Source organism: Neomonachus schauinslandi, chromosome X (genome assembly GCF_002201575.2).
Source record: "Neomonachus schauinslandi chromosome X, ASM220157v2, whole genome shotgun sequence".
NCBI lineage: Eukaryota > Metazoa > Chordata > Mammalia > Carnivora > Phocidae > Neomonachus > Neomonachus schauinslandi.
The window spans coordinates 20,740,234-20,754,093 of NC_058419.1; the positions used below are offsets into that span (position 1 = coordinate 20,740,234).

The following is a 13,860-nucleotide window of genomic DNA, read 5'->3' on the forward strand; positions in this document are numbered from 1 at the left end:
GGAGGCCCTCAAGGCTCTTCTTAAATAATCATTCTAGGAAGAGACCACTCTCAGAGCCCAGCAAGGCCTGTGGCCCTGGGAGCCTGTACTCAGGGGACAGCTGGTTAGTGGGAAGAGCAGAGACCATTAGCGCTTCAAACTGGAGCTTTAGGTCAGCAGGATCAAGGGCACTGGGCATCTGCAGGGAAGGGGTAGATGGCCCTGAAAGGATAATGGAGGTCATTTTGCCAAGTCCAGCTTCGAAGGATATTGGTCTGACCCTCCCCCAGCCCTCTCTCCATAGGAAAGATAACTGGAGACTGTAATTAGTTCTACCTATGTTTATTGTTGCCAACTTATCCCCCTCCATCCCCTCATATGTACACCCAAACCCTTCCCCCAAGCTAGCTTTTACCAAAGTTCCTCGTAGTAGGTCCAGAAGTGTGTTCACTAAGCAGGCAGTCCTAGATGTAGTGGGCACTGTCCCCAGGCCAGCTGGGCCCTGGGGAAGGGTTACTCTGCAAATTCAGGGCACAGACTTGGTACTGAGGTCAAGGGAGGCCCCCACCAACAGATACACTTCCTCCCTTTCTGGAGCTCAGGGTACATCAAAACCTTTTGCAAAGCAAAGTTGGGGTAACAGACTCCCCAGTGTCAAGCTTTGTGCTTTCTTTGCTTGTAAGAACCCATACAGGTGGCCAAGTCTGAGTTCAGACTTGCATGTGACTTCCGAGGGGCAGTTCTGTCCTTGGAAGCCAGATCTGACCATCTGCCATCAGCGTTCAGGGGAAGTGTCATTGGACGGGGCCAGGAGTGGAAGGGGGGAGTGCATGTTGCATGAGGTCTGGGCATTGTTTTAAGCTGGGGGGAGCTGCAGCTTGGCTTGAGTTATGTGGGGAGGTATGGAATGAATGAGCGGGAGGAGCCATTTCACTTGGGAGCCCAAGGCCCCTTCAGCTCCCTCAGTCAACCCCACTGGTGTCCTGGGCCACAGGTAACAGGAGAGCAGACATTTAATGTCCCAGAATGTCAGAGCTGGCAAGGCCCCCAGCAGTATCCATTCTAATCCCCACCAGTTAGTGGCCAAACCTCCAAAAAGGTTAAGGAGAAGGAATGTGGGAAAGGTACATGCAGCTTTCCTCAAGCCTTATTTGGGGAAATCTGTACCTACCCATGATCCGTTAGGGTCCTTTTAAAGGGCCAGCTTCCCTAGGGTTTTGAAACCGTCCCGAAACACTGACTTGGCCTCCCTTTCAGGAGCAGTGTGCCAGGGGAAAGTGGTGTGGGGCTGAGGAGGATTTGGGGGCCTCGGTGGTGAGGGACATGGGTAGGGCGGCCCCTCAGTGTCCCACTTGCTGTGGCTGGGAGCAGGTGGGGCCTGGAAGTTCTGTGCTGTCAGTAGCTGGTGGAGGGAGGGGGCTGCGCGGGTGGGATGTGCCTTGGGTGGCTCCCCATCCACTCCAGCCAAGCCTACGGTGCCCCGGCTGACCCCTGCCGCCCTGGGCGCGCCTAGGGGAGCAGGGCCCGGCTCAGCACCAGTCCTCCAGGGAGTGCGCCACCGTGGGAGTCCGGGCCCGTCCCTGCAGTCTTTGCTGCTGGGGCCCCGACCTCGGCCCGCGCCTCCACCTCTGCCTCAAGGCGCCCCAGCCAGGGAGAGGCCTTGCAGCTGCTCCTCAGCGCCTGCCAACTCGGCCTCATCACGTCCGCTCTCTGAGCCTTCGAAGCAGCCAGAGTCTCGAGGAATGTCCACCTTGGGTCCAGACACTGTGTTTGCAGCTGGCTCCTGGCTGCTTTCCGCACCCTCTTCCGCCTCCTCGCTGCCGGCTGCCGGGCCAAAGGAGGGGATGGAATATGGGTGGGGGGGGTGTTGGGCCTTAGCTGGGAGGGGGCTCAGAGGCCCCAGGGGGCCCCTGTGTGTGGGGGGGGGGGGGGTAGGGACTCTGGGAAGTCCACTGTGGGCAGTCTTTCCCTCTGGGCACCCACTACCACCCCTGCCCCTCTCACCCTTCCCAGCTTAGAACCAGGTGGCGTGGTTTCCAAGCCAGCAACCCAGCCCCGGAGCCAACTTCTTTAGCAGCCAGCTAGGGGCCGGGAAACCTGCGCTTGATTGCTGGCTCTGCTATGACCCAGCTTGGAGGCTGCGAGTATATGCTTTACCTTCTCCGGCCTTAAGTCTCCCCTTTCATCCCAAAGGGAGTTGGACCCCATCATCCCTAAGGCCCTTCTGTCCGCAAACTTTGCCTGAGACTGGAATTCAAGTGTGGAAAGTGCCTTCCCGCTGCAGAGGGGTGCCGGGGCTGAGTGTGGTCATTGGGCCGGGCTGGGGCAGGCCTTCCCTCCCCGGAATACCTGGAGGCACCCCCCCAAACCCGGCTCCTAAACCCACTCACTGTCGTAGTCCAGCAGCAGCTCGGCGGCCGTGAGCAGCTTGGCCCGGTGCTGTGGGTCCATGATGTTCAGCTCATTGAGGTGTGTTTCCCGCAGCTCTTTGAAGTCCTCCAGTGTCTGGTAGCCATTGAGCAGCAGGGTGGATGTGTGTTCCTGCGGGCAAAGGCAGACCCCCAGTGGGGCCACTTACAAGCCACCCCCGCTTGGGATCCCTCCCTTCCCACATAGCTGACCATGCCCTAGCCTCCATCCCTGGGGCAAGTGTGCCTCCCTGGAGGTCCCAGCTCCAACCTCCAGGCCTATGCGCTCCAGCAGCTCATGCAGAGTCTTGGGCTTGGGCCTCTTGCCCTTGCTTTGTCGGCGACTGGGGCGGGCGGGCCCTGCAGCCTCCTCAGGCAGCACATCCACGTAGATGAACTTGAAAGATCCCAGCCTGCCATTGAGCAGGCCCAGCCACGTGCCCACAGGTGGCTTTTCAATGATCTGGATCACATCTCCTTTCTGTGGGAGGACAGGAGAGCAGAGTGGAGCAGGGGAGAGGAGAAGGGTATTCCCTTGGCTTCCATGGACACCGTCTTATCCTGGCTCAGTACAGCCTTCTTTATGGGCCCAGCCTGCCAGGCTCAGGAGAGGCCTAGACGCCAACCTTACCTGCAGTTTCAGCGAGTCACGGTCGTAGGGGCTGGGAGTAAAGTCGGTGTGGACTCGTGCCCTGCCACAGAAGGGCCCTGTGTACTGGGGGGCAGGTGGTTCCTCTCCGAAGCTGCTAGAACCTGGGCTGGGGCTGCAGAGCTCACTGCCTGCAGGAGATGGGGCAGGGAGGAGGGTCACCTTTGTCGCAAGACAGCTGGGGGAGTACCCAGCAGGTAGCTGCCAGGGGCTGTGGCTCGAAATCCCAAGGCCACCCTGCAGGAGCCCAGCTTCACCTTTGGGGCCTCAGACATGAAAACAGTTGACCACAGAAGGAGAAAGGGCTCACAGACCAAAGAATGAGCAAATTGGGAGGACCTCTACAGACCAACTGGGCCCAATGAACAGATAGGGAAAACTGAAGCCAGACAGGCCAACTGGGCACCCAAGACCTCTCACCTTATAATTGGTAGCCCTGGGTCCATTTGACTCCAGGTCTCCTGACTCCCAGTCCAGTGCTCCTGGAAGCCACCTTCCACACAGGAAACCACACCCTAAACTAGTATTTTACTTTCTGTATGTAATAAGACTCAGCATCTAGTTACAACATCACATGAAAACTCAGAAGGGCTCTTTCTCTCTGGGAAGGGCGGGATGAAGGGCATTATAAGTGGCTTTCAGTGGGGGCAGGGAGGTGTCTGTGGAGCCAGAGAAAGAGCACGGAACTTAGAACTAGCCTGAGGGGTGAGAAGGCCAGTGCCTCCGTGGGTCTGCTGCTCAGAGCCTGCAGGAGGGGCTGCTGGAACCTCCTGTCCAACCTCATAGGCACCTAGAAGATGCCAAATGGCGCCCTGAGCCCAGCAAACCAAGGGCTGCAGTCTAAGAGGCTGAGACTTCCCCGCGGGAGACCCTCTAGCCCCACCCCCAGTCTGGGATGTCAGAGGCCCAGGTGGCTGGAGCCTCCAGCTCCCCTTGGAAGGGTGGCGTTGGGCTAGTCCAAGAGTGCAGTGGGGCTCATCGTCTCCCTTGGGCCCCTCCAGGGCCTGGCGACAGCAAGTGGCAGCCCCTCCAGGGTAGACCTCAGTTCAAGACTGGGTCATCTTGGGCAAAGTGAAAAACCTCCCTGAGTCTCAGTTTTCACATCAATAAAGTGGGGATGATAGTGCCAGCACCGTGAAGTTATTGTGAAAATGTAATGTGAAGACGGCCGGGAAAGTTCCCCGAAGGCAAACTGCTAAGGTTCATTCCTCTTACCTTCCTCCCACACAGCCAGCTTCGAGGCCCTAACCCAGTCCTTTTCTCCAGACTCAGCAGATGTCCCCTTCGGTCGCCTACTCACCCGTGGAGGCCTGGCGGCTAAGTGCCGGGAGCTCACGCTCCTCCTGCTCAGAAAAGGCCAGTGCCATCTTCTCGGGGCCGGGGCTGTCCAGGCTGCAGTCTGGAGATGTCGGGGAGGCGGAGCCCTCCTCCAGAGTGTCTCCCTGCAGGGGACGGAAGGCAGGGGACCCTGAGCAGCCCTGGCTGGGACGCCCAGGGGCGCAGAGGAAATGGGCCTGGGCTCTCCGGGGGGTGGGGGGGGGGGGGGCTCCGAGGCTGCGCAAGCTCCCGCTTCGCTGATGTGGGAATGACCGTCCTCAGGCGGCGACCTCCTGCAGCAGGAATGTGCGGGGTCCGCGTGGAGAGGGCTGCGGCGCCCCAGCTGGGGCTCAGAGGGGCCGCCAGGGCCTAGCTACCTTCGGCCGTGCTCCTGCGTGCCAGGCGGGCCTGTCAGGTCCTTGCACCCTCACAGTGACACTTCAGGGTAAGCGCTCTGATGGTCCCCAGTTCACAGAGGAGCAGTCACGGAGGAATGTCCCCAAGGCCGCACAGGAACCCACAACCGAGCTGAGCTGGCCTGACTCCAGAGCTCCTCCGCCTCACCACACACCTCAGGGCGGGGGCTGCCCTTTCACAAGCGGCCCGGCTCTCTAGGAACCAAAGGCCCGATTCCTGCGTCGTACAGACTCCCCTCCGTGGAGTCGCTCACCGAGCCGCACACCCTGGGGGCCAATTCCGCCGCACGGAGACTACAGAGGCAAATAACCTCAAGAGCCCAGAGAACAGTGAAAGGTAGTATAAGATTCAGGAAATTATGAGTTTTGAAGGTTGCCCGTAGTCTCTTTATTTTCAATAGAACTTACTTAATTCTAAGTTTATAGAATGTAATTTTTGGTAATGGTTGGGTTTCACCCCTGGCTCACCAAATTCCTCAAAATTTGACCAATTGCTGTCCTGAGCTGGTAGGAGCCAGTAAGAGCTGACTCGGGCACTCCCCCTCCCCTCCCCCCCCCCCCCCCCCCCCCCCCTCCCCCGGGCCCCCCCCCCCCCCCCCCCCCCCCACCGCCGCGAACCTTCGGTCAGAGCCATGGCCACAGCCAACTCACTGTGTGACATCAGCTACTTGCACGTGCCTGCCCCACAGCTGTCTGTCCCACCCTCTCTCCCTGGGCCCAAGCCAGCCTTCTCTATTTTCTCTCCTAGGGGCCCCTCTTCCAATCCAGTCTTCCCAATCCCAGAGGCTAGTTCCAAGCAAAACTTTGAGGTGGATGAATTTGCTTCAGGCAATTGCATCTCCCTTTCAAGCGCCGCCCCTCCTCCTCAGGCCAGGCTTCCTCGGAAGCTTCTGTTACCCAGACTTTCATCCCTCCTCAGACCCCACTCCTGCTCCCTCAGGACCATGCCTTGCTGCCAGGCTCATGGCTGAGTGAGCTCTCTTCCCTTATGACCTTCCTTCTCATAGTGAATCAGGCCCTCAGGCACAGTACCCGAGCTATGGCCTTCAAGGTGGCTATGCTCACAGGCGGCCAGAGCACTGCCTGCCCTCCCTGCCCCCCACCCCTCCCGCAGGCCTCACCATCTCTTCTGACAGCGCCTTCACCATCATCTTGCCCATCTTCCTGTTCATGGTTCTGGAAATCACGGCCCTCCACTTTTTCCCCAGCTTTTTGCCACTCTTCCCAGCATCTTCTGCGGTAAGGACACCTGACTCATCTTCTGGAATCTGTGACAACAAAGGAGGAGGTCCGGGATTTAGGGGCAGAAGGAGGCCTTCAGGTCCTGGCAGAGGATGGGGGTGAGAATGAGAGGCTCCCATCCCCTTCCCTCCTAGCCCCAGTCCCGTACTCAGCCCCATTAATCTGTAATTAATTTGACAATTACAGTTGACCCTTGAACAACGTGCGGGTTAGTGGCGCCAACTACCCCCGCCCCACGCAGATGAAAATCCACGTATAACATTTGACTCCCCCAAAACGTAACTATTCATAGCCAACTGTTGACCAGAAGGCTTACTGATAACAGGGGGTTAATACATATTTTGTGTGTATATGTACTATATTCTTACTATAAAGTAAGCTAGAGAAAAGAAAACATTACTAAGAAAATTATAAGGAGGAGAAAATACATTTACAGTCCTGTACTGTATTTATTGAAAAAAAATAAATCTGCGTGTAAGTGGACCCATGCTGTTCAAACCCGTGTTGTTCAAGGGTCAACTGTAATTTGTAATTGAAAACAATGTGGGTGATTTCTAGGGGGCCCAGAATTTTGACGGGTGGGAGGGTTGGCCTTCTGTGTGTAAGCAGGCTTTCCTCAATAATCCCCAGATCTCCTCTTCCCCCCACCCAGGGCCTGCAGCCAGACCCCCCTGGGAGGCTCTGCAACTCACATTATCATCCAGATTAAATTCCTTCTCGCTCACCACGGGGGAGCTGGGTTTGGATTTGGCAAAATCCTTGAAGCTGCTGGAGCGCTGAAGTGAGATCTGGAAGAAGCAGAGGTGTGGCCCTCAGTGGCTGGAAAATGGCTGGCGGAGTGAGGAGCCAGGAGTTGTCCCCGGCTCCGGGCACAGGCACACCCCCCAGGGCTAGGCAGCACGCAGGTGCCCTGTGGAGCCAGGGCAACTGAGCGGAAGTGTCAAGGTGTCCTTGGAGCCACCTGGCTTCCTGCTCTCCTTCAGCAGAGGGTAGCCCCTAATGCGGGCCCCAGAGCAAGCTCCGGACCTCAGGAGCCTCCAACCTCAGCCAGGCCTCACACGAAGCCCACATGACCACCAGCACCTGCAGTTTGGTCCCCAGAATTCTGGAGGCAAAGAGTAAACTAGTCTGAGCAAAAGCATATCTCCTACTAGAGACGTACCTCAGCAGGACGATAGCATCACCTTTACCTAATAGAGCAAACCTTCTCCAACCCCGCCGCCGCCTCTTTGCTCTGGACCTGAGGCAAGCATGGTGTCCCTGTCGCGGTGATAGAGCTGAACACACTGAGGTCGCCAGCCTGATGAATCTGTGTCCCCAGAAGAGCAAGGCAATCCCCCCAGGAGTCAGTAAGACCTGGCATTCTGCTTTCTGGAAACCCTCGGGAGAAGCTTATTAAGAGAAGGTGCCAACAGATTTGGGACATGAATGACTGGGGCTCATTTCATAAAAGAAAGTTGCTGTTTTAAATTCCTCCATCTCGGCTTTTAACCTTAGCCACTAACGTGATGAGCTGGCTACTGCTGATGACATGTGCCAGAGCTTGGACTTTTAAACCCCGCCGATTGTTTGCGCTGATGAGACTGTTTTCAAGAAATGAGCTTTCTTAACTGCATATGCATGCGCATGGCAAGATAGCAGCCAGAAGCCAGGGCCCGGCAGGTAAGGAGTCAGGCTTTACACGCAAGAGGTAAGGCTGAGCCTGCATCAAGATCAGCAGTGAAGACCAGAGAGAGATACACACAGGAACCAGGGTTCACAGATGGCCAGACAGATAGAGCGGGATAGACTGCAGACACCAGAGATAAGGGCTTGAGGAACCGAAGCCCCAAAGCCACACAAAGCTGAAAGTTTCACATCCTCTTTCCTATGAAAGGGGGGTCCAGTGACAACCCCCCAGGGCCGGGGCAATATCACCTGCCCCCCAACACGCACACAATTGGCCCCAACTCCTGGGGACTCTGGTGGGGACTCCTGGGGACTTTGGTTCTCCTGGTGGGTCTTGACCAAGGCAAGTCAGCACTCAGGGTCAGGGGCTACACTTTCCTAGAGGTTGCGGCAAGCTAGTGGGCCCAAAACTAGGTCAGCGGTCAGGCCATCAGATGCTGCTGCCACAGGGGCCTCCCGGATGGGGCACCTACGGCCTCCGTCAGAAAGCCTCTTCTGTGCTACACTGGGGAGTTGGAGAAGGGGAGGCCATGAGTGGGCATAGGCAGGGGAGAGCATGACCGTGGGGCGACCGCTCGGATTCTCATGCGTCTCCTCCATCCTCCTTCCTTGGTTTTCCCCACCCACTATTCTTTCCTCTTTTTCCCCCTTTCTCTCCCCTTCTTTCCTCCACCTTTTGTTTATTTCCTCCTCTTGAATGGCTAGGATGCAGCTGCCTGGGTAACTTCCTCCTCTTATTGCCTGGAAAAGAGAGAGGGTGGGCACCAGGCTGGCCTGGGCCCAAGGAGGGCAGGTTGGGCTGCTATTTATAGACCGATGGGACCTATTACGGCCTTCCCTTCACCGCCCCTCAGCTTGGTCTGCAGACTGGGAGGCTGGGAGTCGCCCCAGAAGCCCCAGGGACTCCGAGCCTGGAAAGTATGCAAGAGGGCAGGCCCGGCACTGGAAGTGGGCTTTGTTGGGGAGAGTAAACTCACCACCGGGCCCCAGTTCTTTCCTTTTCCTGTCATTAATCTGCAGGCTGGGGGCTGGGAGGGGGGCCTTTGGCCCCCAGGGACCTTATGTCAGGGCCCCTCTGTCCCAGCTTTCGCTCAAAGCGGGAGGAAACAATCCAAAATGCCGTGGGGGTGGCGCTGGGACTTGGGCCCTGCTGGCCACTCCTCGGCCCAGGGTTATGGAAAGGACTAGACATGTGCTTCGGGTGACAAGGGTTGGGGCCAGCCAGGGTGGCCTTTTGCCCGGCCTACCTCCAACCTCGGGGCCAACCCCAAATATCCTGAAGGTCTTTGGTGACCCTGAAATGATCCCCCTCCCAGGTATGAGTTAAAATCCTTGGGTCCCCTTGGATTTTCCACCTGGTTTCCCTTTGGAGCCAGGCCTTCCTGGGGGTCCTGCACAAGGCAGCAGGTAGTACCCTACACTGTTGGCCCCTTTTCCATGTCCAAAGGGGGTATGTGGGCCTCTTGGAAAGAGCTACTTTTCTGGCATCAGACGTTGGTGAGTTCAACTTTGGGATATGTGACCTTCGGGGAGTTATTTAACCTCCTGACCTTCAGTGTCTATGAGCTGACAGGTGGTCACATCTTGGTTCTGCCATTGACCAGCTGTGTAAAGTGGGGAGAGTTCCACAACTTCTCTGGGCTTCCATTTCCTCATGGGTAAAACGAAGACAAAGGCAGCTACCTCGTTGGTTGCTGTGAGGATAGAAGGCCCGACTGCTAACACAGCAACCCCTCAACGAATGTCCGTGTGTGCTTAGCCTTTCCTCTGACCCCCTCCAGACTCTTACCCAGGGCATGCCCCACCTGGAACACGCCACCCTTCTCTGTCAACCATAGTTTCTCCCTTCCTTCAAAATCCAATGGAACTGGAAACAGCCCACGTGCCCACCAACTGTAGAATGGATATAGGAATTGTAGCAGTCGTTGAAGGGAATAGTACATAGCGATGAGCTTGTACAGCTTTCCCTAACAATATGGATGAATCTTGCAGATACACTGTTGAGCAGAAGGAGCCAGCCACCAGAGTACATTATATGGTTCCTTGTATAGAAAGTTCAAAACCCGGCAAAACTAAGTTATGCCATTGGAAGTCAAGATAGTGGTTACCCTTAGGGAAAGGGAGCATGTAGTGACCAGCAGGGGCATGAGAGAAGCTTCTGGAGTGTTGGGAGTGCTTTTTTTTTTTTTTTTTTTAAGTAAGCGCTATGCCCAACATGGGGCTTGAACTCATCACCCTGAGATCAAGAGTTGCGTGCTATACCAACTGAAGCAGCCAGGTCCTCCAAAGTGCTTTGTTTCTTGATCTGGGTGTTGCCTATGAGGGAATGTTCGCCTTATGGAAACTCATTGAGTGGAACACTTGTAATTTATCCACTTCTTTGGACAGATATTATACATCCAGAGAAAGGCTTTCCAAATCCAGTTTCAAAGGTGCTGCCTCCTGTAGGAAGCCTCCCCTGATCACCCCCTCAGAGCCTCACACTGCCCGCCGTTGGCATCTTCTTCCCCTGCTTCCTAAGCAAGCTTGGCTTTCACCGGGTGTCTCTGCAACTAGCCCCCCAGCTCCTTCAGCGGACCAGTCACATACCCGGCACCCTCTGGGCTCCAGGCACTGGCCTGTGCATGTGTGGGGATCCGGGAAGAAAGGGGTTAAACACCTCCCATGTGCCCTGCACCCTGTCCACCCCTTTGTGTGTGCCAGCTCACTCCAGCCTCACTCCAGCCCCGTCTTAACACCCTTCCTGCCCAGCTGAGGAGCCTGAGACTCAGAAATGAAGTGTCTGAGGCAGAGTTACACAGCGGGCAGCAGCAAGAGCAGGGGTTTGAACCCCGTTCTGTGACTCTGGAAGCCTGTGTGTGTTGCTGTGCTCAGAGCTCACTAAGTTGTCTCCAGTATAGAAATGCACTGAGTGTAATGGAAACTGTGGGTGGTGTTTGGAGGGAGCCTCCTGGAGAGTGAGCGGGAGCATGGAGGAGGAAGGGCTCAGGAGGGCTTCAAGGAGGAGGAGACACATTTAAGCTGGGCTAAGCAAGGGAGCCAGGATTTCTCTGGGAGGAACTGGGAAGGGTTTAAACAAGAATCAGAGTTAGAAACAATCTAAGCATAGTCGGTGTGGTGTGAGGTGGAGCAGAAAAGGCCATGGAAGGCCCTGGCCAGCCATGCTGAGGACCTTGGGCATTAGCCTGCGGGCAACAAGGAGCCACTGGAAATGCAACGTGTATGCTGGTGGGGGTGTCACGTAGAGGTGTGCTTTCCTACTCATGGGTTGAGTCTCTTATGTTCATCAGATTCTTCTAGTGCTTCTGGGATCAGTAGGGGGACAAGAGAGTAGAGGAAGAAAGGGTTAAGACTCTGGAGACTGATAAGTCTTGGCTTGGATCCCTGCTCTGCAGCTTACTAGCTGTGTGAACTTGGGTGAGTCACTTCACCTCTCTGAGACTTGGGCATAAAATAGAGGCAATATCTGCCCCTGCTTCACAAGGTTCTCATGAGGAGCCAAAGAGCTCCAATACAGGTAGAGTGCGTGGCACCTGGCGCCTGACGAGTCCTCCCTTAGTGCAGGCTCTTAGTGCTTTTAAGTCTCATTTCCTCCACCTCAGGGCTGGGACCCAGGCTTGGTCTTCTCTGCAGTGCGCGCCCCGCGCCCGCCCACGCCTACAGCATGCACCCTACTCGTGTGCACATGCCTGCTTGTGAGGGAGCACTCTCATGTTTATTGTCCCAGGCCATCTGCACAACCTCCTGAGATGGGCAGATCAAGAGCTAGCCTCTTTTTCCATGGTGAAGGAACCGAGGCCCAAAGAAGGTCAATGAACTGTCCAAGGTCCTACTGCTAGAATCCATAGGCTTTCACTCCCCTGTCTTGCCTCCCGCTCAGCACATTCATCCTGGCAGACCTGGGAGGAGGAGCAGGGGCAGGTGAGAGAGGCCTCACTTGCCTTTGTGCTTTCCCTCCACTGTGTCACCTCAGCCACTGAGAAGAAGGGACTTGCCCAAGGTCACGGTGCTGGAGCTAGGCTGCTGTCTCTGGGCGTGGGGAAGATGCTATCTCTACCTTCTGGAAGCTTGGCTTCTCCAAGGCCATTTCCACAGTATTGGGGCTTGGAGAGTGGCTCTTGAGGCTGGCCCAGACTCAGGCGGGGGGGGGGGGGGGGGGGTTTGCCTGGATGATCCTCCCTGGAGGGAGGGACATGGACCTCAGAGTGCCACACGGGCTTTGCTTCTCCTGGGAGAAGCCTGGGGGGACAATCCCAGAGGCCTAGCCACCAAATACAGAATCCAGATAAAGGAAGTCAGGGAAGAAGACAGGGACTTCCGGCTTCTGTGTGCCCCTGGGCACCTCCGCCTGAGATGGCACAGGGTCCCAGTGTCAAAGTGTCAGCTCTTTCTCAGGCTCTTTCCCCCACTCAGCTCCCCTGTGGTTTGGGGCCCAGCAATGTCTACAGTAGTCTCTGCTTCCCACCCCCATCAGCCAGAGAGCAAGGGGAAGTGGGACCTGCTCACCCCGGAGTGGCAGCCAATGGTAAATCTGCTGGGCCTAGCACCAAGCAGGGCTTAGATGGGGGTGACGAAGCCCGTGTGAAGACTCATGAATCTCTACCCCCCTCTGCCCACCTCCACTGCAACTTAGAGAAGCATCTGGGGTGGGGAGAGTACAGCCGGAAGTGGCAGCCACCCCAGGACCTGAGATGGGGCAGGATGCACACCCCAGTGCCCAGGGGCTCAGCCTTTCAGCTGGCTTGGCCTCCGTCTGGGAGCTGCTCCCCTGACAAAGGGGCTCCCCCACAGGGCACCTGGGCTGAGCTCCCGGGGAAAACAGCAGGACACACTGAGGGCCTGGAGGTCCCCCGAGTGTGGCCTGGGGCTAGGCCTAGGTCTCTTGGACCCGGTTCAGGCCTGCTTGGGGATGGTCCTAGGATCCTGCTGGATGTGTGGAATGTACTTAGCTGGTGTCCTGGGAGAGTCCTATAATCAATTCAAAGAATAAGTCTAGAAATTCTCAAACCCAACTAGAGAAATCTAGATCTGGCAGTCTTCAAGGAATCTTCTGGTCTGGTCTCTGCTCCAGGAAGAGGAATATTTCAGCTGTCCACGATAGCTGCTTTTCCTCTTGGTCTTTAGAGTCCCTCCACTGAATTTTTCCTCCTCAGTCCTTATTTCCCATCTCGCCAGCTTCATTTCTCATTCTTCACAAATAATTTCTCCCCGCCTGGGGAGAACCTGCATGCCCCCTGCATCCCGCTGCAGGTTTGGAGAGCCTTTTCCTGAGTCTAGAAATCCCCTGGGCCCCCTCTCCAGGTTGGCCACCTCTCCAGGAGGGCCTGGGGAGCTGCAACAGAGCTGAGCCAAGTGGGCAGAGTCTGGCTATGGCTAGAGGGCAGAGGCCCCAGGAGCATCATGGCGTCTATCTGGGTGGCCCAGCAGGTCCCTTTGAGTGAGATGTCTCCTGAGAGGCCGTGCTTGGGCAGAAGCAGTGGCAGGACTGGCGTAGGGGAGAGAGAATTGAGTACAGTCTTGGGATGCAACTCGAGAAGTATATTTTGTGATTCCTGAATTCTAGTCTAGGATTCTACCCCCTGATTTTAGATCTCTATCCCATCATTGTAGGGTTGAATTCTGTAACTCTAGACTTCTAAGGGTCTGGAACCCTGACTCTCTAGATTTTGAAAGTCTCTTCTGTACTTTTGTTACTCCAGTAAACTTTGGGGCCCTGTCCCAATGCCCTTGGGAGAATGGCCCTTGCCTACAGACACAACGTCCGGCCTTTGGCTCTTCCCACTTCTAAGAGTCCCGGAGGGGGTGGGTTGAGAGAGCAGAGGGAAGGAAGACGCGAATTCCCAGAGATGCTCCTCACCTTTCTCTTCTGAGTGGGCTCCTTATCGCTGGCGTTGGAGGGTTTGCGGCGCAACATGGTCCTCTGCCCTGGTGACACTCCGTCCCCGCAATCTTAGGTGTCGAGATGCCGAGGCCTCTTGCTCAGCCTCACGAGCACCGTCCAGGGGGCACGGCATGGACCGAGCCTCTGGCTGCCACTCTGCGTGCTGGAGTGGCAGCTTGGGGGCACGGGCCATGGACACCCAGCGGCAGCAGCATACAGGAAGCCCAGCCACGTGACCTGCTCTTACAGCAATCGCAGCCCCTGCCGGCCCCGAGGGAGGAAGGAAGTCCCAACTTCAGT

At 56.4% G+C, this 13,860-nt stretch overlaps 1 protein-coding gene across 1 annotated transcript; it reads right to left on the bottom strand.

Annotated features, from left to right (window-relative positions):
* Positions 1 to 314: 314 nt before the first annotated feature.
* Positions 315 to 13,733, bottom strand: SASH3 (SAM and SH3 domain containing 3). Its single transcript, XM_021685815.1, has 8 exons — positions 13,537 to 13,733; positions 6,704 to 6,799; positions 5,891 to 6,037; positions 4,337 to 4,478; positions 3,019 to 3,167; positions 2,659 to 2,868; positions 2,370 to 2,520; positions 315 to 1,803 (listed from the first exon to the last, which is right to left on the bottom strand). The coding sequence occupies exons 1-8, from the start codon at positions 13,591 to 13,593 to the stop codon at positions 1,613 to 1,615; spliced, it is 1,143 nt and encodes a 380-aa protein (XP_021541490.1). The 5' UTR covers positions 13,594 to 13,733; the 3' UTR covers positions 315 to 1,612.
* Positions 13,734 to 13,860: the final 127 nt, after the last annotated feature.